The 21,264-nt window shown below is 42.1% G+C and overlaps 3 protein-coding genes across 4 annotated transcripts; 1 reads left to right on the top strand and 2 right to left on the bottom strand.

Annotated features, from left to right (window-relative positions):
* Positions 1-1,396: 1,396 nt before the first annotated feature.
* cdk5rap1 (CDK5 regulatory subunit associated protein 1) lies at positions 1,397-5,703 on the bottom strand. Its single transcript, XM_041893077.1, has 13 exons — positions 5,084-5,703; positions 4,889-4,992; positions 4,754-4,788; positions 4,562-4,662; positions 4,232-4,442; positions 3,885-4,005; positions 3,543-3,773; positions 3,207-3,304; positions 3,038-3,093; positions 2,705-2,835; positions 2,362-2,511; positions 1,818-1,970; positions 1,397-1,740 (listed from the first exon to the last, which is right to left on the bottom strand). The coding sequence occupies exons 1-13, from the start codon at positions 5,370-5,372 to the stop codon at positions 1,609-1,611; spliced, it is 1,812 nt and encodes a 603-aa protein (XP_041749011.1). The 5' UTR covers positions 5,373-5,703; the 3' UTR covers positions 1,397-1,608.
* Positions 5,704-6,134: 431 nt separating this feature from the next.
* LOC121578293 (VIP peptides) lies at positions 6,135-10,585 on the top strand. The gene is made up of 6 exons (XM_041892572.2): positions 6,135-6,220; positions 6,741-6,831; positions 9,358-9,444; positions 9,531-9,635; positions 9,781-9,909; positions 10,094-10,585. The coding sequence occupies exons 2-6, from the start codon at positions 6,749-6,751 to the stop codon at positions 10,152-10,154; spliced, it is 465 nt and encodes a 154-aa protein (XP_041748506.1). The 5' UTR covers positions 6,135-6,220; positions 6,741-6,748; the 3' UTR covers positions 10,155-10,585.
* Positions 10,484-20,323, bottom strand: rpn2 (ribophorin II). Of its 2 annotated transcripts, XM_041892570.2 has the most exons (17): positions 20,229-20,323; positions 19,322-19,509; positions 19,023-19,118; positions 18,678-18,853; positions 18,360-18,435; positions 18,085-18,219; positions 17,692-17,868; positions 17,202-17,320; positions 16,949-17,054; positions 14,961-15,052; positions 14,686-14,800; positions 14,294-14,575; positions 13,816-13,911; positions 13,384-13,459; positions 13,142-13,271; positions 12,376-12,470; positions 10,484-11,105 (listed from the first exon to the last, which is right to left on the bottom strand). In XM_041892570.2, the coding sequence occupies exons 1-16, from the start codon at positions 20,239-20,241 to the stop codon at positions 12,419-12,421; spliced, it is 1,929 nt and encodes a 642-aa protein (XP_041748504.1). In that variant the 5' UTR covers positions 20,242-20,323; the 3' UTR covers positions 10,484-11,105; positions 12,376-12,418. The 2 variants fall into 2 exon arrangements, with proteins under 2 accessions (XP_041748504.1, XP_041748505.1); XM_041892571.2 differs by lacking the exon at positions 12,376-12,470 and having other exon boundaries at positions 20,229-20,306.
* Positions 20,324-21,264: the final 941 nt, after the last annotated feature.

The following is a 21,264-nucleotide window of genomic DNA, read 5'->3' as shown; positions in this document are numbered from 1 at the left end:
AAGTATTTGACCCCTCTGCAAAACATGACTTAGTACTTGGTGGCAAAACCCTTGTTGGCAATCACAGAGGTCAGACGTTTCTTGTAGTTGGCCACCAGGTTTGCACACATCTCGGGAGGGATTTTGTCCCACTCCTCTTTGCAGATCTTCTCCAAGTCGTTAAGGTTTCGAGCCTGACGTTTGGCAACTCGAACCTTCAGCTCCCTCCACAGATTTTCTATGGGATTAAGGTCTGGAGACTGGCTAGGCCACTCCATGACATTAATGTGCTTCTTCTTGAGCCACTCCTTTGTTGCCTTGGCCGTGTGTTTTGGGTCATTGTCATGCTGGAATACCCTTCCACAACCCATTTTCAATGCCCTGGCTGAGGGAAGGAGGTTCTCACCCAAGATTTGACGGTACATGGCCCCGTCCATCGTCCCTTTGATGCGGTGAAGTTGTCCTGTCCCCTTAGCAGAAAAACACCCCCAAAGCATAATGTTTCCACCTCCATGTTTGACGGTGGGGATGGTGTTCTTGGGGTCATAGGCAGCATTCCTCCTCCTCCAAACACGGCGAGTTGAGTTGATGCGAAAGAGCTCGATTTTGGTCTCATCTGACCACAACACTTTCACCCAGTTCTCCTCTGAATCATTCAGATGTTAATTGGCATACTTCAGACGGCCCTGTATATGTGCTTTCTTGAGCAGGGGGACCTTGCGGGCGCTGCAGGATTTCAGTCCTTCACGGCGTAGTGTGTTACCAATTGTTTTCTTGGTGACTATGGTCCCAGCTGCCTTGAGATCATTGACAAGATCCTCCCGTGTAGTTCTGGGCTGATTCCTCACCGTTCTCATGATCATTGCAACTCCACGAGGTGAGATCTTGCATGGAGCCCCAGGCCGAGGGAGATTGACAGTTCTTTTGTGTTTCATCCATTTGCGAATAATCGCACCAACTGTTGTCACCTTCTCACCAAGCTGCTTGGCGATGGTCTTGTAGCCCATTCCAGCCTTGTGTAGGTCTACAATCTTGTCCCTGACATCCTTGGAGAGCTCTTTGGTCTTGGCCATGGTGGAGAGTTTGGAATCTGATTGATTGATTGTTCTGTGGACCGGTGTCTTTTATACAGGTAACAAGCTGAGATTAGGAGCACTCCCTTTATGAGCTCCTAATCTCAGCTCGTTACCTGTATAAAAGACACCTGGGAGCCAGAAATCTTTCTGATTGAGAGGGGGTCAAATACTTATTTCCCTCATTAAAATGCAAATCAATTTATAACATTTTTTACATGCGTTTTTCTGGATTTTTTTGTTGTTATTCTGTCTCTCACTGTTCAAATAAACCTACCATTAAAATTATAGACTGATCATTTCTTTGTCAGTGGGCAAACGTACAGAATCAGCAGGGGATCAAATACTTTTTTCCCTCACTGTATATTTGTATAATTAAAACAAATAACAATAAAGCTTTATTTTTTTGTTGTTGACAAAAGTCTTCTTCAGTCAGTTGTCTCTGGTTTGAGCTAACATCTTTGTCGATGTTACCTCTGCGTTGTGGTGCCACAGAGGACGTCCACTCCACACTCACTTTCAGGGTACAGAGGACGAAGGACCAGAGGACAGAGGACTAGACACCGTGTCTAGAGACTGAAGCCAGTTGTCTGTCATGGCAGTGGTCAGGTAAACGTGTTGCTGTGTCACTCAGAGAGGTGTGGCTGAGGGCGTGTCCTCTCAGGCTCTGGGAGTTGGCTGATGTTATCTGTATGGGAGACAGGCCAGTCAGTCACAGGGCAGGAACAGAGCAGTTGAAACAGCTATGGCAGAATGAAAGTGTACCTTGACCAGGACATAGTCTCCCGGGTTGATGGGGGCAGTGTGTGTGTCAGTGCGTGTGTCAGTGGGCTGACCAGCCACTTCCTGCCGAGGGAAGATCACCTTCACGTTCCCATCGTTCCTCCCACACAGGTCCTGAGCTGATCTCTTACTCTCCTGAGGGGACGTGAAAACAAGGTCAATTTATATTGGGACGATTAAGTACCATTGCCTATATGTGAATTAGAGCGGGTTTTACCCGATTCGCCCGGTGAATATTGAATCCTCGTTGGCTCGACCTGCTATAATGCTATGTTTGCACGCCACGGGTAAAGTTGAATCGGTCCAGTCTAAATTGCTAGTCTGCCCATGCAGGGTAAGTCTGAGGTGTTGGGAGCAGGGGCTCATGGCTCAATACATTTGTATTTAGAGATGTACACTATGCTACTAGTAACCATATGAGTAGGGATAGGAGTTTCTCCCCATCAGGTCAGGTGGAAATGCCAAGCATTGGGCCCAAGATATGGGGAGAGCATTCTATTTCAAGAACAGAAGAAATGGTACTCACTCCCTCCACTAGGACAAGCTGTGTACTGCCGATGAGGGCAGCGTTGACCTTGGTGGCCTCCTCTCTGAACACAGTGATGAGCTCCTCTAGCCGCCGCTGCTTCACCTCCGCTGGCACGTCGTCCTGAAGACGATGGAACGCATGGGTTTTCTGGGAGAGAGGACACAGCACAGTGTACACAGGATATACGGCATTAACACAATAAATGACATTTAATTTACTCTTGAAAATATTGTCTAATTTAGAGGGGCCTGGATTTCGTAACACAAACTGTATGGGCCTCCGAAAAAAAACAGTTGCAAATGTGGAATCATTTCCAGTATGTTAATCGAGTTCAACTGACCTTCCGCATACTGTAGGCAAACAGGAAGCCCACGTTGTAGCGCACCTCCCTGATCAGAGACAGGGTCTGCAGGTGGTCCTCCTCTGTCTCCCCACAGAACCCCGAGATGAAGTCACTGCTCAGGCTCACCACTGACACAGACAGACACAGGATTGAACCATCACTGACCCACTGCCACTGGCAATAAGACAGTCAGTCCTTTCAAAAGTCCATTACACAACATGCTGTTGGCATGCAGCCAATGTGCATAGCAGAACCGGTCTGCAACTGTTACCTGAATTCACAGCAACTATTAATCACAAAGAAACGTATAAACAAATTGTGGTGGTCTACCTGGGATTATTCTCTTGATGTTATCCACAAGCTCCAGGTAAGCCTCCCTAGTATAGCTGAAATTTTCCAAATGGACACAAGACAATTAACATATTTGAATCTGTTCCATGAACCTGCTTACATTTCTATTTGAGACCCAAGTAAAAGCTGAACTAGAGGAGTGTGTTACCCCCGGCGCATGGCCTGTAGGACTGTGCTGCTGCCACTCTGAGCCGGGAGGTGGATCTGCTTACAGATGTTCCCCCTCTCTTTTATCAGCTGCAACACCTACACACAAACACCAGGTTCACAATGTCCACAACAACTTTCAATGCAGAGAACAATCTACTGTATATCCGTCAATGGTCAAATGTTTACCTTACATTTATGCTTGAGATTAGTGTGTGTGTAGCAGTGAACAGAATAAGAAAAAAGTGCCTTCTTTACAATCTTACAGACTATTAGAACAACAATATATATTCACAATACTATTAACATCAGTTTGCCTTTTGGACTCCATTTGTACCTCATCAGGGAAGTCCTTGGGATGAGGGGAGGTGAACCTGATTCTCATGTCCGGGTCTATGAGGGACACTCTGTCCAACAGGTCAGCAAAGCGCAGGCCCCCGGGCCGGGCTCGGTACACCGTCCTAAAGCCCCGGCTCAGCTGGCCTGGCTCTGAACTACAGAACTGTTCCTCTGATGTGTCCCTGTAGCTGTTCACATTCTGACCCAACAGGGTCACCTCCTTCACGCCCTGGTACAGAACAAAAGCACAGTAATGCTAATAGCTTAAGCCTGCATACAGTCCATTAAGACACAAACAAGAGCAGTAACTGCACACCTGTGAGACATTTAAAACACTGACCTGCTCCGACAGGATACGGACTTCCTCAAGGATAGAGGACACTGGTCGACTCCTCTCTCGACCTCGAGTGAACGGGACAATGCAGTAGCTGCACATGTTATCACACCCTCGCATGATGGACCTACAGAGCAGGGAGGGAGGTACACGAGGATGCATGATCAAGGCCAATGTCCTGTACACAGAGATCCTATTCAATTATATATGTAATTCTAGGGTCCTGTGTTTCAGATGCAATTCCCTAACTCATCTGATTGTAAATGGTAGAATGCACCAGAGTACATTCAACGTGACGAATAAACACTTGCCTAGCTGTACAAGATGTGACAGACAGTCAGAGAGACACTCACACAAAAGCGCTGTAACCCTGGGGTGAGTGGTGGACAGGCATGACATCAGCGTATGTCTCCTCTAGAGACAGCAGCACGTTGCTAGCCTGCTGACCACCATGGGCCACAGACAGGAGGCGAGGAAGGTCCCGGTATGCATCTGGACCAGCCAGAACATCCAACAGCTTCTCCCTCTCCAGCAGCTCAGACTTCAGCCTCTCGGCCATGCAACCTGGGGCCACAAACATACTGGGGATCAGAGCCAGCATGAATGTTGTGTTGATCCTACACTGTTGGTTCAGACAGAGACATCACATGTATCATAGTCACAGGTCGGACTAACTCATTCACCTAAGACTCCAATTTTCATGGGTATCCGGGTCTTTAAGCGTCTTTTCTTCATTGCTGTGAGTTGCCGTAGTCGGTTCCAGATGGTTTGTTCTGCTTTTTCTCTGTGCGAAGCAGAGCAGGGAAAACCTTGCTTGAGTATGTTAAACTTAAGTGAAAATGCCTCCCTCTGTCCCAAAAAGACTTGAACTTTACCTTATAGAGCATGTAACAAGGAGGACAACATCAGCCTGAAAGAGATCAACTGTATATTTAATCACAGGCTTCTGTCAATACAAATATTTGGTAATACACATTTTAATCCTACTAAAAAGTGAATGTCATCTGTACCTCATCGACATCACTTGTGCGTTGATACCCCTTCTTCTGCAATATTGACCAGGCAATTTCTGTGTCGTTGACGTTCATCTGACAGCCATAGGTTTCAAAACATACTGTAAAAAAATCAACATGCATTATTTCAACAGTCATTAATAGAAGACGATTTGTTTTTTTATTAGTGATGTGAAAGTGCAGTGTGCAAACCTGTCCTAGAATTCCCAATTTCTGAGTCCTCAGGAAGATAGGCATGCTTGTCAGTGTTTATCAAATCATCAGTGATAACTGGTTGTTGTTTGTTGAAGGAAGCTCCCTTGACAAATTCATGAAATTTTGGACCTGTGGCTATTTGAGTTTTGAATTTATCTACCCTGCTCTCCTCGTTAGAATGAACGCTGACTGGCTTTGAACAACACAACCTGTGTTGCAAGCTCCATCTAGGTAACCATTGTTGAAAAGTAAGAAAAATAGGTCTTAAACGGTTGGTGTTTCTCATATTTGTCAAATACGCCTATAACGTAAATTACTGCGACATTTTGCAATGGGTGAAAATTAGAAAACAATGTTCAAAATAGCTAACGTTAGTCAGCTACTGTTAGTGGCTTGACATCATCAGAAAAAGAGCCCTCTGAATTTGTATTCAGCAGGTGATGCAGCTTTCGTATGTCATCATTCTTCTTTCTGCACATTAACTGTCGGTTGAAGACTACATTTGCCGTATTGAAGTCGTTTTAATCCTCAAGTTTTCATTCCGAACAAAGTAATTTGCTAGCATGATCCTTCACGTATCATGTGTAAACAACTGCCCGTCTATCAAACGCGTCCTCAAGGACGTCCAATATTGCGGTCCGTCTTGAACCACTTCATTTACAAAAGGTTCCACTGTGACCGTGCCATCGTTGTGCACTTCGGAAGGAATCTGTACAAAACTACAGAAAAACTGTACCATAAATATAAATTATATTCTATATATTGCAGATGTATTTAAACAAATAAAACATATGAAACCTACAAAGAAAGTTGTGCTATGTTGTAGAAACATAAATAATTTAATGAAAGGACTGTGTGAGGAGAATATATAGATAGATGACCAATGAAAGAGAAGGGAGATGGAGAGAAATCTAAAGCATACCTCAACAAGTATGGTGAAAGGGAGAAAGAGAGCAACATCAGAGGTGATGTCACTGGAGTCTTTGATTGGTTGGTTTAAAAGGTTTATTCAGAGAGGAGAGTGATATCCACACAAAGCTGTTCCAGGATTTCTTCTGAGATGATGACCTGAACTGGCATCAAGGACTGCAGGAGAAGAACCCAATAGAATTAACACACAAAGGATTAATCCAGGTAACTAACTTTATGTTTCAGATGTTATAGTTTTTGTGTGTCAAGAATACCATTTGATGATATGGTTACATACATTGATATTGTTACCCTTTCAAGTATATGTCAATCACATTTTGGTAAAGAATACATTTCCATTGTTAACATCAATCATACATGGATGTTTAGTTTTCAAATGCAATCACTACACGTTTGTGCTTTAATTATATATTGGTTGGAATGTCAATCAAAAAATATTACCTGAGTAAAGTTACCCATTTCGTGGATAAAGACTAATTTCACATAATAGCAAATATTTACATATATTTGGTTACATATTGCAACACTGAATAATCCATACTTTATCTTGGTCAAAGTAATCATCAGAACAATTTAGCAAGTCTTCAAGTCTACCTCTCCTAGAGAACTCAATGTCTACTGCAGTGGTATCAGATCAGGGGCCAAGTGAGGAAAACTGGCTTCAGCGTTTTTTCTAATGTAATTTTAACACTGCCATTTCTTCTTGCTGTCCATTGTTTTCCAGAACTAGCCATGATGATGGATAGAGCTGCACTGCTGGTGTTCTGCTGTCTGGTGATGTCTGTATCAGGCGCCCCACTCTACCCATCTATTAGGTAAGAATCCAATCAATCTGCATGAGAACAATTTTGTTTAAACATTTAATGTCATTTTAATAGCATTAAAATGTTTGGCAAAAATATAAACATGTTAATTTGACAAATACTGTATCTAACAGGCGTTATATGACATATGACAAAATATTGCTTATTTTACTTTCCCAATGTGACTTTAAAAAACTAAAATCTTAGAAATTGTCTTAAATTGAATTATTATTGAATTATTATTTAGAAAATTTTTCTGATAATACATTTTTTAAGTTTGCTATCTAAAAAAGCATTCTGATACTATTTATGTTAAACAATTAAATATGAATATGAGTGCAACTGTTAAAGCTCACTAACCATAATGAAATTGAATACGAAAGAGTGATTTATGATTCTAATTGATTACTGCTAGAGCATCAAAAACAATGCTGTCATCTGTCATCTGATGATGTCATCTAATTAAATTACATTTTGAATCAATTAGCTTTTCATGAACCCCTAGTAGCTATGTCAGTAGTGGTGTGCATTGCCTTTTGAGTGACATTTACAACACTCAAATGTGTAAGTGTTCTAATACCAATCTCTGGGGAACAGCAACTAAACCTCCCCAGTAAAATATGTTACTAACCCTCTTGTTAAACAGGCTAATGACACAGAGCTTGTTGAGTGGAATGATCCACACCTGAACTGCAGTTATCCCCCCTACTCTGCCCCCAGTCTCCTTGACCAGGGGCCAGTTATACACAATACTCTCCGCTAGCTCCCTTTTCAAGAATTCAATTTTCACACTGTGCTGCTGCTGAAAAAAATGTATGCTTCATCCCAGTGATGGGCGGTGTAACAATGGGATGAACACGAGGTGTGGTTAGTAACAGACAAAGACTGGACTGCCAAGAGAGGGCAGAAAGAAACAGAGAATAACTGCAGCCAGCAGTCTGTCTGAACATGATGCACTAAATCTATCAGGGGTCACTCTACCTGTCAAAGTGTGCCCTGTCTTCTTGTTATGCTAACAAGGGTCAAGATGTCTGGATTAGTCACTAAAATGTGTAACGTTTGCACAGCACATTAATCACAGCATTCGGGGGCAAAGTATGAGACCATTGTTATGCATATGCGGAAAAACACATCTACTGATAATGGTCACTTGACCTAACTACAATTGAGATAATGGCATTTGAAATATAGTTGTTTTAGATAGCATGCAAAACAAACTGTCAATTTTTTAAAATCTTTATAATTTACTTTATCATTGTTATAGAACTGACTATCCTACCGATCCTTGACTTCGGCGATGTCATTTACAAAATAGCCTCCAACACTCTACTCAGCAAATTGGATGTAGTCTATCACAGTGCCATCCATTTTGTCACCAAAGCCCCATATACTACCCACCACTGTGACCTGTACGCTCTTGTTGGCTGGTCCTCACTACATATTCGTCGCCAAACCCACTGGCTCCAGGCCATCTATAAATCACTGCTAGGCAAATCCCCGCCTTATCTTAGCTCATTGGTCACCATAGCAACACCCACCCGTAGTATGCGCTCCAGCAGGTATATCTCACTGGTCATCCCCAAAGCCAACACCTCCTTTGGCCGCCATTCCTTCCAGTTCTCTGCTGCCAATGACTGGAACGAACTGCAAAAATCTCTGAAACTGGAGACTCTTATCTCCCTCACTAACTTTAAGCATCAGTTGTCAGAGCACCTTACCGATCACTGCACCTGTACACAGCCCATCTGTAATTAGCCCACCCAACTACCTCATCCCCATATTGTTATTTATTTTGCTCATTTGCACCCCAGTATCTCTATTTGCACATCATATCTTGCACATCTACCATTCCAGTGTTAATACTAATTGTAATTATTTTGCACTATGGCCTATTTATTGCCACACTGTATATATATTTTCTGTTGTATTTTTTTGACTTTATGTTTTGTTTTACCCCATATGTAACTCTGTGTTGTTGTTTTTATCGCACTGCTTTGCTTTATCTTGGCCAGGTCGCAGTTGTAAATGAGAACTTGTTCTCAACTGGTTTACCGGGATAAATACAAATAAAATAGAGGTGTCAAGACACTTTTTTTTGTTGCGATTTCACTTCGTTTTGATAAAACCCAAATATGTCCTTTTAGAAACGGAAACGCTCTCGGTATAGTGATGCATGTCTTTAGATGTTATACTCATGAAATTGTCATGCTGAACTTTATCCAAGTGAAGTCGCACAAAAAGTGTCTGACTCTGCACACTGGGCACAGTTCAACGTCTAGTTTTGATTTACATTTGGTTGAGTTGTCAACTAACGTGAATTCAACATTAAATCACCAAAAATGTCACCATTTAATTGGATGTAGGTTAAAAGTTTGGAAAATTTCCTTTTGACGAAATGACTTCCAATAAGTTCATTCAACGTCATCACATAGGTTTTTGGGGGGTTGAAATGTGGAAACAACTTTGATTCAGTTTTTGCCCAGTGGGTGGACATCATAATAAACATCATACCATGTTTCTGTGATGTTTTTCTTCTAGGTTTGGTCAGAGGGACACGTCCATCCTGATGACCTCCTCTATAGAGGAAGAGAACAGCACTCCCCTGAGACAAAAACCCGAACTACGGTCAGTGCCACCACAAAAGCTTCAGTACTAAATAATTGTATCAAGGCAATAAGGTTAACTGAACTTTCAAATTCTATACATCTCAGATCAGGAAGACATGCTGATGCTATCTTCACCAACAGCTACAGGAAAGTTCTAGGTCAAATCTCAGCCAGGAAGTTCCTACAGAGCATCATGGGAAAAAGGCTACAGTGAGTATTGGATGTTTAGGCACTCTGTCAGTTAATGATATACTATATTTAAGTATATATTAAGTGATCATTAAGTATAGAAGCACTGCAAATGTGTATACTGTACTTATTATATTCTTTCTGTTTTCAATCTTTTCAAACCCAGAGTAGAAGGCCGGAGCTATAATGTGAAATGCCAGTCAGACATTTACGAGGGCACCTACAAACAGGATCTGACATCTGTTCAGAGAAAACAGAGTTACAGGGGACAGCAAAACAATGTCAAGAAGCCAAGGTACAGTCCCCACCCAGTGCACGGTTTGGAAATCTCATGATCTTACTGCAGACAAGTTAAAACAAGTTATTTGTAAGCATTCAGGGCATACACGTACATTGCCAAATTGTAATCTGTGAAGTGTGTCATGTGGAAATGCTTAGTTGTGATTTAACTGACATTCCTACTTAATGTTCTCTTCCAGACTTCTATGTAGTGAATGTAAGCGAGGACAAAGTGAAGACAAGAAGTGTCTCCGACTCTAAACACACTCTTTAATGACCTGAAAGTATGTCATAAGATACTGTTTTTGTTTTCAGAGGGAAAAAATGCTATTTTCCTATCAAAGCTTTGAGTCAAGAAAATCAACACGTTGCTCAGTTCATACACTGGCAAACAGAATTATACTAAATAATATGTAACCGCAGTTTTCACAATAAAGCAAAGAGATTTGATATGAGTCCAGTGCATTCATTTAGCTTCCTTCATCCAACTGAAACAAATGCTTAGTATAGGCACTATTATTTCAAGGGCTTTAGAATATGATAGAATTACAGTGTGTATTGCACCGATAACAAAAAGCAGTACACTCAAATGAATCCCCATTTCTTTAATTACAAAAACATCAGATTTTCCAAGATTGCCCATCCACAATTTTGTTCTGGGGGGGGGGGGTCTTTATTGTAATTCAGTGAGGAGACAAGCAAATATTACAGACTGATGATGAACATGTCAGTGAAGCCACCTCAATCAACTTGTATCAAAAGGCCTTATAAACTCGAAGGCTAACTTCTTGACGCAAATTTTTATGATGCAGTGGTAAGATGGGCCTTGAGAAACAGGAATGTACAAAAAGAAAATCCATCCACATTTCATTATGAAACCACAAAATGATATCCCCAAGCCAATTGTGAAAGAAAATGTCATTTGCAAAACAAAGTCACAGAAAAATGAAGTGCAAGGATGGTTAGCGTTACACCCCTTAGGAGTATCTGTGTCAGTAAGCATCTGTCCAATCACTCTATTGAGACATTTGACTTTAACATTTACTTTCAAGTGAAAAAAATCAGTCAAACTGCATTTCAAAATTTCTATTGGATTCATGGAATAACATGCCTTTGATGACAGTCTGATGGTTGATGATGTGTCTTTAAATGAATCCTTAAACTAAGCATCTTTAGTCTTCTTCAATCTTCTGTCATCATTTACTTGCAATTCTGCCAGAGAAGAAAATACAGACATTAGTATATTTGTTGTACATGTTAAATTATCAGACAAAGACCTTTAAACAATCATCCACAGTGAGCTCCAAAAGTATTGGGACAGTGACATTTGTTGTTGTTTTGGCTCTGTACTCCAGCACTTTGGATTTGAAATGATACTATGACTAGGAGGTTAAAGTGCAGACTGTCAGCTATAATTTGAGGGTATTTTCATCTATAAATCTGGTGACCCGTTAGAAATTACAGCACTTTTTGTACATAGTCTCTCTCCCCTCCACCCCATTTCAGGGAACCAAAAGTACTGGGACAAATTCACTTATGCGTATTAAAAAGTAGTCAAATGTTTAGTATTTGGTCCCATATTCCTAGAACGCAATGATTACATCAATCTTGTGACTCTACAAACTTGTAGCATTCTGTTTGTTTTGGTTGCGTTTCAGATTATTTTGTGCCCAATAGAAATAGTGTATTATGTCATTTTGCTGTCACTTTTATTGTGAATCAGAATAGAATGTTTCTAAACACGTCTACGTTCATGTTGTGGATGATACCATGATTATGGATAGTCCTGAATGAATTGTGAATAATGATGAGTGAGAAAGTTACACGCACAAATATCATACCCCCAAAGACATGCTAACTTCTCACCATTACATTAACACAGGAGATTATCATTTTGGGGGGGGGGTATGATATTTATGCCTCTAACTTTCTCACTCATAATTATTCACGATTCATTCAGGATTATCCGTAATCATGGTAGCGTCCATATTAAACACAGTCTATTCTTATTTACATTAAAAAAGTGACTCCACAATGACAATACATTATTTACTATTCATTTCTATTGGGCACAAAATAATCTGAAATAAGATCACTAATTTAAAGCCTGCATGACAAGTCCTGGATACATTAAAACACATCTGATGTGTGAAACTTCTTCATGCATTTCTTTGCAGCATAAAGAGGAAGTGTAAAGGATTTCTCCGCAACAGAACAATGAGGATGATAGGACAATGCAGAGCTTAGCCAATGAGGAAACACCACACACGTTGCATCTTTAGAATAACCATGTACAATGGCAGGCAATATTAAGATTAATAAAATGGTGACATGGACAGGATGGAAAAGGTGAGCAAAGATGATTTTGTGGTGGGATGAGCAAGATGCTGGCCAAAACGCTAGACCGAGTGAGTGAGCACTGCACCACACAGCCATGCATTATACAGGGCAATGGGGATGCAGTCCATAGGGATGCCCTTACTTTAGCCTGGAAGACTGGCCCTTTGTTATTAGAAAACAGGCCTTTACCGCAGGCTCCTATACTTTGCCAACCTACTACTTTGTTCTGCGGCAATCCTGAAAGAGAGAAATGTAGCAAGGAGCAGACAGGAGAGTTAAGGAGACAGGTGGCACTATAGGAGACAGTGGCTAAAGACAGAAAGTCAGGCAAGCAGAACCTAGTCAAGTTTCATCAATTGTGAAATTAAATTCACTGACTCCACATCAACCAAAAGGATCATGAGACTAGGACAGAAAGGACAGGAGCAAGGTGCAGTAATTCCACAGTAACACTGGGCAATTAGAGCTTGACGTCTTCAGCCAGTGACATACCTATTACCGCTGTCTCTCTATGGCCTTTGGAGAGCTCTACATGTGGAAGGCTTGAGGGGAAATCACCCACACAGTTCACTACCCACACAGTTCAATCTGGCCAGGCCCTCTCATGGTCCCAGTGGACATACGCTCTACAGCAGAGGCTCCACTCTTCTGCTAGCCTGGCAAGGTGAGGGGCCCCTTGGAGACACACACTGAGGGGGCCGCGCGTCACAGTAGGCCCTTACACACGATCTCAAGGGCCCTGAGTGAACGTCCGGCAGCCACAATCTCTGAGAAGCACCAAGAGGTCCCAAAGCCCCAGAGTCCTTCTCATATGAAAGAGGTCAAACCTTCTCCCTGTGGTCAAGAGCTCTCTAGGCAGAAAATCTCTGACAGTCAGTCTGTGTTGCAAATGCTAACAGAAGCCATACCTCTTGACTGCTTTCTGGGCTAGCATGCGGTTTCCAGCCAGGAAGGTGAGACTGCCGATGATGGCCAGGTACTTGAGGGTCTGGAACATGTTGAGGTGAGTCCAGTAGACGTACATCAGTCCCAGCATGCCTGAAACATCACAATAACAGAGTAAAAGTGATAAACTAGGAAAAATAGATATCGGTGAAGTGACAATGCCAGTATTTCCATTGTAATCCATGACTCAGAACTCCGTACTCACATGCGTGGCCCACATGGAAGAGGACAGAGCTGGGGGAGAAGCTAAAGTTTGAGATGTTGGCCCCGAGTTTGAACCACTTAACAGAGAGGGGGAGAGAAGAAGAGAATATTGTTCATGGACCACGGCAGTACAAAAGGTCTGAAAATGGATTAATTTACAATGCACTGATGCAAGCCTTTCGCAGTATGGACAATGTCATCACCCAAAACTGTAAATGTCATAGAAAACACAAATTACATACAGCATCGCTATTGTCATTTAAAATCAAAACAAGTGTTTTTAATCAAAAACCAAGGTTCATTCAGGAATTATCAAGGTTTTATTCTAAAGGGCCTGGTTAAACAGAAAAACAGTCACACTGAAGAGGCAGATTTGAAAATGTTCTAAAAAGTGATCTTTGACCTTTAAACTTTGAGAAGTAAAGTGTCTCACCAGAATAAGCAGCAGCAGGAATGGTGAAAGGACGAGGGCTGTGAAGGCGTTGGACACCACTGTGGGTGGCTTCTTCTCAGGCTCCCGGAACAAGTGCTACACACGACAAGAACATCAGTCAAGTCCAGCTATTCATCTATTTGTTTCAGCGACCACGCACAACATGGACATTGGTGTAATCATTAGTCCAAACCGTAGCAAACTGAAAACATTTTGCAACGAAAACAAGAGTTTCAATTGGACAAATTCAGGTAGGTCCCTCACAGTTTTGATTAGTTACGTTTGGTTCCTAGTGAATACACCACAGCTATTCATCTATTTATTTGTGTAAACGACCACGCACAACACGGATATTGCACCAAAGGTAGCTTAGCTATATAGCTAATTTCCATCATGTCATTTCAAGCTATGACTAGCAACCAGAAGAGTAGAGAAACACATTAACGTGTTAGATTTATATTCAAAACTTGTTGTTTACCTGGATATCTGGTTTGGGCATGTAAAGGGTCTTAGACTGAATGGCTGCTGGGGCCTCCTCATCAAGGAACTTCAGGACAACATCAGCCACGTTCCACAGAATGGGGTTCTCCAAGGTGGCATCTCCCACGATGAGGTGGAGGGCATATGTTCCAGACATCGAATCAAACTCAGACTTCCGCTCTGCTGTGTCCAGCTCAAACTTGTAAAGGTTCTTACTGTCAGGCTCAGCAACAAACACAACCTCCTGGCCAGTTTTCGGATTGTGCAACCTCACAAAGGTCTGGAGAGAAAGACAAAATAACAACACTCAGAGATATAATAGCACAATGCTATGTTGACAGAATGAGTGTATGAATATAAAAATGTAGACACACAGGAACAGCTAAATACCTGGTGGGGGGTGAGCTCTACTCCAGTGTTGACATCCACTAACTGGAAAGTCATGGCAAAGTTCTGGTGGCTGTCTGCAGTAAAGGAACCCTTTGCCTTGAAGGGATAGTCCACCCTGGAAATGAAAAAAGACATACATTATTTTGTGTAGCTAATGGGTAGAGCCATGAGTTTTCCCTGACCATATAACCTGCAGGAAAAACTATGGATCTTAGTTATGGGTCTCACAAGGGCAGTATTAAAAGGGCTTCATATACGAGGTTGGGCTCTCTAACCTGGATGTCTTGGTGCCGATGCTCTGGTCCTTATCCACTACAGACAGGTCCATATTTGTGATGGCCACCTCAGTGGACACCTTCACTTTTAGCTGAAGGCAGGTGGGGAGAAGGAGAGAGAGATGAAGGAAAATTATAAATTAAATGGAATTCATATGATGAAATTCACATGCAAATTCCTGGGTGATTAGTGTCACATTTATGGGGAATTGGGGTCAGAGAAAGTAAAAATAAATGCTAGAGGTTAATAGCTTTGACACATGGTCAAGTAATACAAAAAGGTTTGCAAGCTAATGAAAGCGGCTACTAAGTAAGAATCCTCCTTGCTGAACACAATGAACTGCTAACCTTTTGGTAACAGCCAAAGGGAACTGACTTAACTTATAAGAACATTTAATTTATTTCCATTTTCTCCGAATTACAAATCCAAAACAATATACAGTGCATTCGGAAAGTATTCAGACCACTTCACTTTTTCCACATTTTGTTACATTACAGCCTTATTCTAAAGTGGATTAGTTTTTCCCCCCTCACCAATCTACACACAATACCCCATAATGACAAAGCAAACAGGTTTTAGAAATGTTGGCAATTGTATTAAAAACAAAACACTGAAATATAACATTTACATAAGTTTTCAGACCCTTTACTCAGTACTTTGTTGAAATACCTTTGGCAGGGATTACAGCCTCGAGTCTTCTTCGCTATGATGCTACAAGCTTGGCACACCTGTATTTGGGGAGTTTCTCCCATTCTTCTCTGCAGACACTCTCAAGCTGTCAGGTTGGATGGGGAGCCTCGCTGCACAGCTATTTTCAGGTCTCTCCAGAGATGTTCGATCTGGTTTTAGTCCGGGCTCTGGCTGGGCCACCCAAGGACATTCAGAAACTTGTCCCGGAGCCACTCCTGCGTTGTCTTGGCTGTGTGCTTAGGGTCGTTGTCCTGTTGGAAGGTGAACCTTCGCCCCAGTGTGAGGTCCTGAGCGCTCTGGAGCAGATTTTCTTCAAGGATCTCTCTGTACTTTTCTCTGTTCAACCCCACAGCATGATGATGCCACCACACTTCTCCAGACATTACGCTTGGCATTCAGGGCAAAGTGTTCAATCTTGGTTTCATCAGACCAGAGAATCTTGTTTCTCATGGTCCGAGAGTCCTTTAGGTGCCTTTTAGCTAACTCCAAGCAGGCTGTCATGTGCCTTTTACTGAGGAGTGGCTTTTGTCTGGCCACTCTACCATAAAGGCCTGATTGATGGAGTGATGCAGAGATGGTTGTCCTTCTGGAAGGTTCTTCCATCTCCACAGAGGTACTCCGGAGCTCTGTCAGAGTGCCCATCGGGTTCTTGGTCACCTCCCTGACCAAGGCCCTTCTCCCCCGATTGCTCAGTTTAGCCGGGTGGCCAGCTCTAGGAAGAGTCTTGGTGGTTCCAAACGTCTTGCATTTAAGAATGGAGGCCACGGTGTTCTTGGGGACCTTCAATGCTGCAGAAATGTTTTGGTACTTCCCCAGATCTGTGCCTCGACACAATCCTGTCTCGGAGCTCTACAGAGAATTCTTTCGACCTCATGGCTTGGTTTTTCCTCTGACATGCACTGTCAACTGTGGGACCTTATAGACAGGTGTATGCCTTACCAAGTCTCAAGGGTCTGAATACTTACGTAAATTAGGTATTTCTGTTATTTGCCAACATTTCTAAAAACCTGTTTTTGCTTTGTCATTATGGGGTATTGTGTGTAGATGGATAAAAAAACTAAAAAAAACGTTTATCTCATCAATTTTAGAATATGGCTGTAACGTAACAAAATTTGTAGAAAGTCGAGGGGTCAGAATACTTTCCGAATGCACTGTACCTTCCATACTTGGTGATGAGTGAACCATTTTGGAAAACTGGCATAAACTTCCAAATAGTATGGAAAATTCTGTTTATCTTCCATGTCAGTAGGTACAAAATGGTTCCTAATACATTCTCTTGAAAAGAAGGCCAGCTCACCTCAACCTGATTGGCAACCAATCGGGTGTCCCCGGTGACAGCCACAGAGAACTGGTAATATCCACTTGCTGGCTGGCTGGCCATGAAGTTCAGTTCAAAAATGCCACTGTAGAACAGGTAGAAATAATTATTACACACTACAAACACTGCAACACTGACAAACAAATGACATACACAAATCATCCATATTAAAAATCAACACAACTAGCAACATTATTGCACAGACAAATTATAATCTTTCTTTCACACTTACTCTCTGAGGGAGAAAGGTGCCTGGTTGAGTATGACGCTCTTAGAGGCCACATCTTGAGCAGATTCCACCACCACACTGGCTGATACAAGAGGATTGGAGAGGACGTCAGTCACTAGAAGCTGTGGTAAAGACAAGGAGGCAGAAAGATGGTCAGTGAAAAGAAAAGCATAATGTGTGAGAGAAGACCATAGCTCAGTGGTTGACTAGAGCAGGGTTTCCCAAACTCGGTCCTGGGGCCCCCCCAGGGTGCACGTTTTGGTTTTTGACGATTACAGCTGATTAAAACATTTAAAGCTTGATGAGTTGGTTATTTGAATCAGCTGTCTAGAGCTTGGGCAAAAACAAAAACATGCACCCGGGTCCGAGTTTGGTAAACCCTCGACTAGAGTAGGGGCACTCACTCTTTTCCACTTCAAGATCCATGCGAAAACCTTCAAATGTGTCTCAAATTGATGACAACCAAGTCATAAAAACATTTAGTGCAGCGTACCTGCAGGATTGGCTGACTGTGGGAGACGGTGGCAGGCCCCTGGGCGCTGACGATGACTGGCACCTGAAAGCGGTTGTTGGAGAGGGCGGCAGCAGCACATGCTACGCTGAACGCCTCAGACAGGGAGTGCCAGGACTTCTTACTGAACACAGAGTTCACCAACTGGATCACCTGGTCCTGTGTGGAAAACAGCTCACATTAGTTCCAAATGCGTAGTTATCTTTGAAAAAAAAAAAGAGGTAGGTGGGAGTTGTTTTTCTAGATTTCTATGACCAATTATTATATAGAGGTCTAATACAGGACATGTTCAGGAAAAATCCCTGTCCCTACTCATGCAGCCTGCAACTCCCCTGCATCAATCTACCACCCACATAAATGGTGAGAGCAGTTTACCTCTTTCAGAGGAGGCTCTGTGTCCACATGGTCTGAGAGAGTGTAGGCTGCTGTCACAAACAGGGCAGTTGCCTCAAGTCCCTCCTCGAACTGGAGGTACACTCCACCCAAGTCATCCAATCGTGCTGCAAGATCCTTAAGAGGGAGAGAAAGGTTAAAATGCAACACCTCTGCTTGAGAAACCAGTTTGCATGTGAGGAATTAGTAACTTTGCAAAGTAATTTACCCGACAAAACCTGTTGCACAGCACCACCTGGTGGACTTGTGAAACGTACCTCAATCTCCTCCAGGATTCCTCCGAGCTCAGCCTGCTGGGAGAGACGGGTGGCAGTCTGGAGTGCCGTGGTGATCCTGTACAGAGAGACAAGAAAATAACAGTCACTATACAATGACAAAACGGTGTCATAGCTTTAGATCCATGTCCATAGGAATACCTTCTGTTCAAAAGTAGACCTTGTTTGAAAGGATTCAAAGTAACAATGAAGTTCAGAAACCCATTTCTACCAGGAAAACATGGCAGATCTCCCAAACGATCAAAGAAATGATCCAGCAGCAAGTCTGTTCCACCTGCCAGGCCAGCAGGTATTACTCACGCCAAGACGTTGTCCTCCTTGGCAATACGCGCGACCAGGGCACCGACAACTTCCTGTGAAGCCAGAGGAAGCCCTAGGGAACTGAGGGCGCTGACAGCTCTGAAGATCTGTGTGACTGTAGAGTCCTCGCTGACTGCTGCCAGAAGGATGTCACGGGTCTCATTGGACACCGGGATCTAAAAGAGGATGAATAAAGAAGACAACAGAACCAATCTATTACTCAAGAATTCACTGGCAGAGCATCCAAAACCACAAACATAAATGTTGTTCGCTGGTTCATCTTGCTGTGGGAGCAAATTACATGTTTTGGTAATATAGAATCAAGCACCCTATATGAGTACCTACCTCGCAGTCTGAGATGGCCTGACTGGCCTCAGCAGCGAAGAAGAGGGAGTCGACACTCATGGGGTCCAGTTGGGCCTTCAGGAAATGACAGGCATCCTGCAAAAGGAAAAACAAGGATTTGATGTGGCAACAAACTGTACTAGTATCTCCCTAGGATTTTTTTCTGCAGTGGAAAATATTGTGGTCATTGTGGAAGTGAATAGCCTAAGGTGCAAACTTAACACTGGTGCAAACACTAAACATGCCATAGGATACATGTTTTGGGTACTCCAGTCAAGCCCCTTTCCTTCAATACTTACATTTTCATCAGCAACTGAGGCTCCAAGCTTGCTCAGACCAACAATCGAGTAGTATGCTGATGCCAGGTCTGTGAAGGGTTGGCTCAGGAGGGCTTGAAGTCTCGCAACGTCTGACAGGGAGAGGTGATGGGACGGGGTCAGAGCCTGGGCTCCGAGAGCCACTGTGAGGAGGACCAAGCTGAACAAACCTGTGGGCACATACATAATGGTTACAGGAAATATTGCAACCATTTAATTCCCCATCTTATACGTGTAGACTAGTGAAGTAGTTCGTAGACTCAATCATGCAGCCATTGCACAGAAACCCATGCAGAACATCCCATTCCTTAACTAGAGGAACCACCTGGTTAGCTAGCTAACTAACTTAGCTAACTAATTTAACAAGCTAGCTAATCAGCTAACGTAAGCGAGATATTTCAAACTCACTAGACATATTACAGACAACGCTAGTTTGTATACAATCCAATGGTCTTCATGATGATGTACCTGTAAAATACATGTCTAGCAAGATCTTGCTAGCTAGATACAACCTTGTCAGGGATGTAGCTCAGTTGGTAGAGCATGGCGTTTGCAACGCCAGGGTTGTGGGTTTGATTCCCACGGGGGGCCAGTATAAAAAAATACAAAAAATAATGTATGCACTCACTAACTGTAAGTCGCTCTGGATAAGAGCGTCTGCTAAATGACTAAAATGTAAAATGTAAATGTTAGCTAGCTAACGTTAGTGACATCACCAATGCCAATGGAAGCTAACTCTATTACATACCTGCACGCGCCATTTGTAGACTACGAAAACTCTGGCAATGTAAAATCACTGATATATTATATTACTAAATTATGATAGCAACCATTAATACGAAGTTTACTTATATGGTATTTAGGGCAAACAAAACCCTAAAATACTTACGAGGTTGGGCCATATCTTGTCGTCTAATGCAGCGTCACCAAACAGCCGGATTTGCTTCCGGGATCCAAGCCTTGGACACTACCATTTCAAAGACATGGGGTGGTAATTGCATTTTCAGATTTGGTATGTATTATTATGACAAACACCTTTCACATAACGTATTATGTGCAACTACACTACAATACATTAAAATGTTTAAATCGCATATCCTCAGATGCTTTGTTTTATTCCATGTTAAATCTAACAGCTAGTGTCGTTACTCCTATTCGTTTAATTGGTTACAACCAACTCCTGCAAATGAATGAACTTGTTCGGAATCAGAACAAGAGGTTTGTTGGACCATTTGAAATGTGGGTGAGAATAATTTGCGTTTTAAATATAAAATAATCTCGTATAATATCCGCAAATATTGTACATTTACATACAAATTCACATTTTATTTCAGTACCTTTCAAACGTTACCGGGCTCCTGTGCCCGCCCCTCAAAACAAAAAGTGCATTGTGTCCGTTTTTCATTGGTCCTCAACAAGAAACAAACCAGTCTCTCAAAATCCTAATCTGGCCCCATCTATAATTTATCAGAAAATCAATAGTTCACCCAACCTACTAGGTCAATAAAAGGCAACTTCTAAGATGGCACCATACATTTATTTATTTTTTTACATTAGTCAACAGATGATTTACTCATACATCTTGTTATCTGCATGCAGAACATTAGCTGTTTTCAGCAGAAAAATCCTGTATTTCAAAGCACCATAATCTTATCAAAATTATACAATTTTGGACATGGGAATAGGGCAACCTGAGTGTATGATGATTATTCTACAGTGATGCATATTCACATCAAATACTTATTCTTAAAATAGTAGCCTATAATAAACCTTAGTGTCTTGTAGACTACATAACGTAAAAATAGATAATAGGAAACAAACATTTCAGCAACCACTCAACAACTGTTCACTTGTGTGAGTCAACTTGTTTCCATTCATTATTGATCAGGTAATCAAATGCATGAGACAATTACAACCAAAACTCA

The sequence above is a fragment of the Coregonus clupeaformis genome, chromosome 12, assembly GCF_020615455.1.
Source record: "Coregonus clupeaformis isolate EN_2021a chromosome 12, ASM2061545v1, whole genome shotgun sequence".
Lineage (NCBI taxonomy): Eukaryota > Metazoa > Chordata > Actinopteri > Salmoniformes > Salmonidae > Coregonus > Coregonus clupeaformis.
The sequence above is the reverse complement of the archived record's forward strand: the minus strand, read 5'-3'. Positions and strand labels throughout refer to the sequence as shown.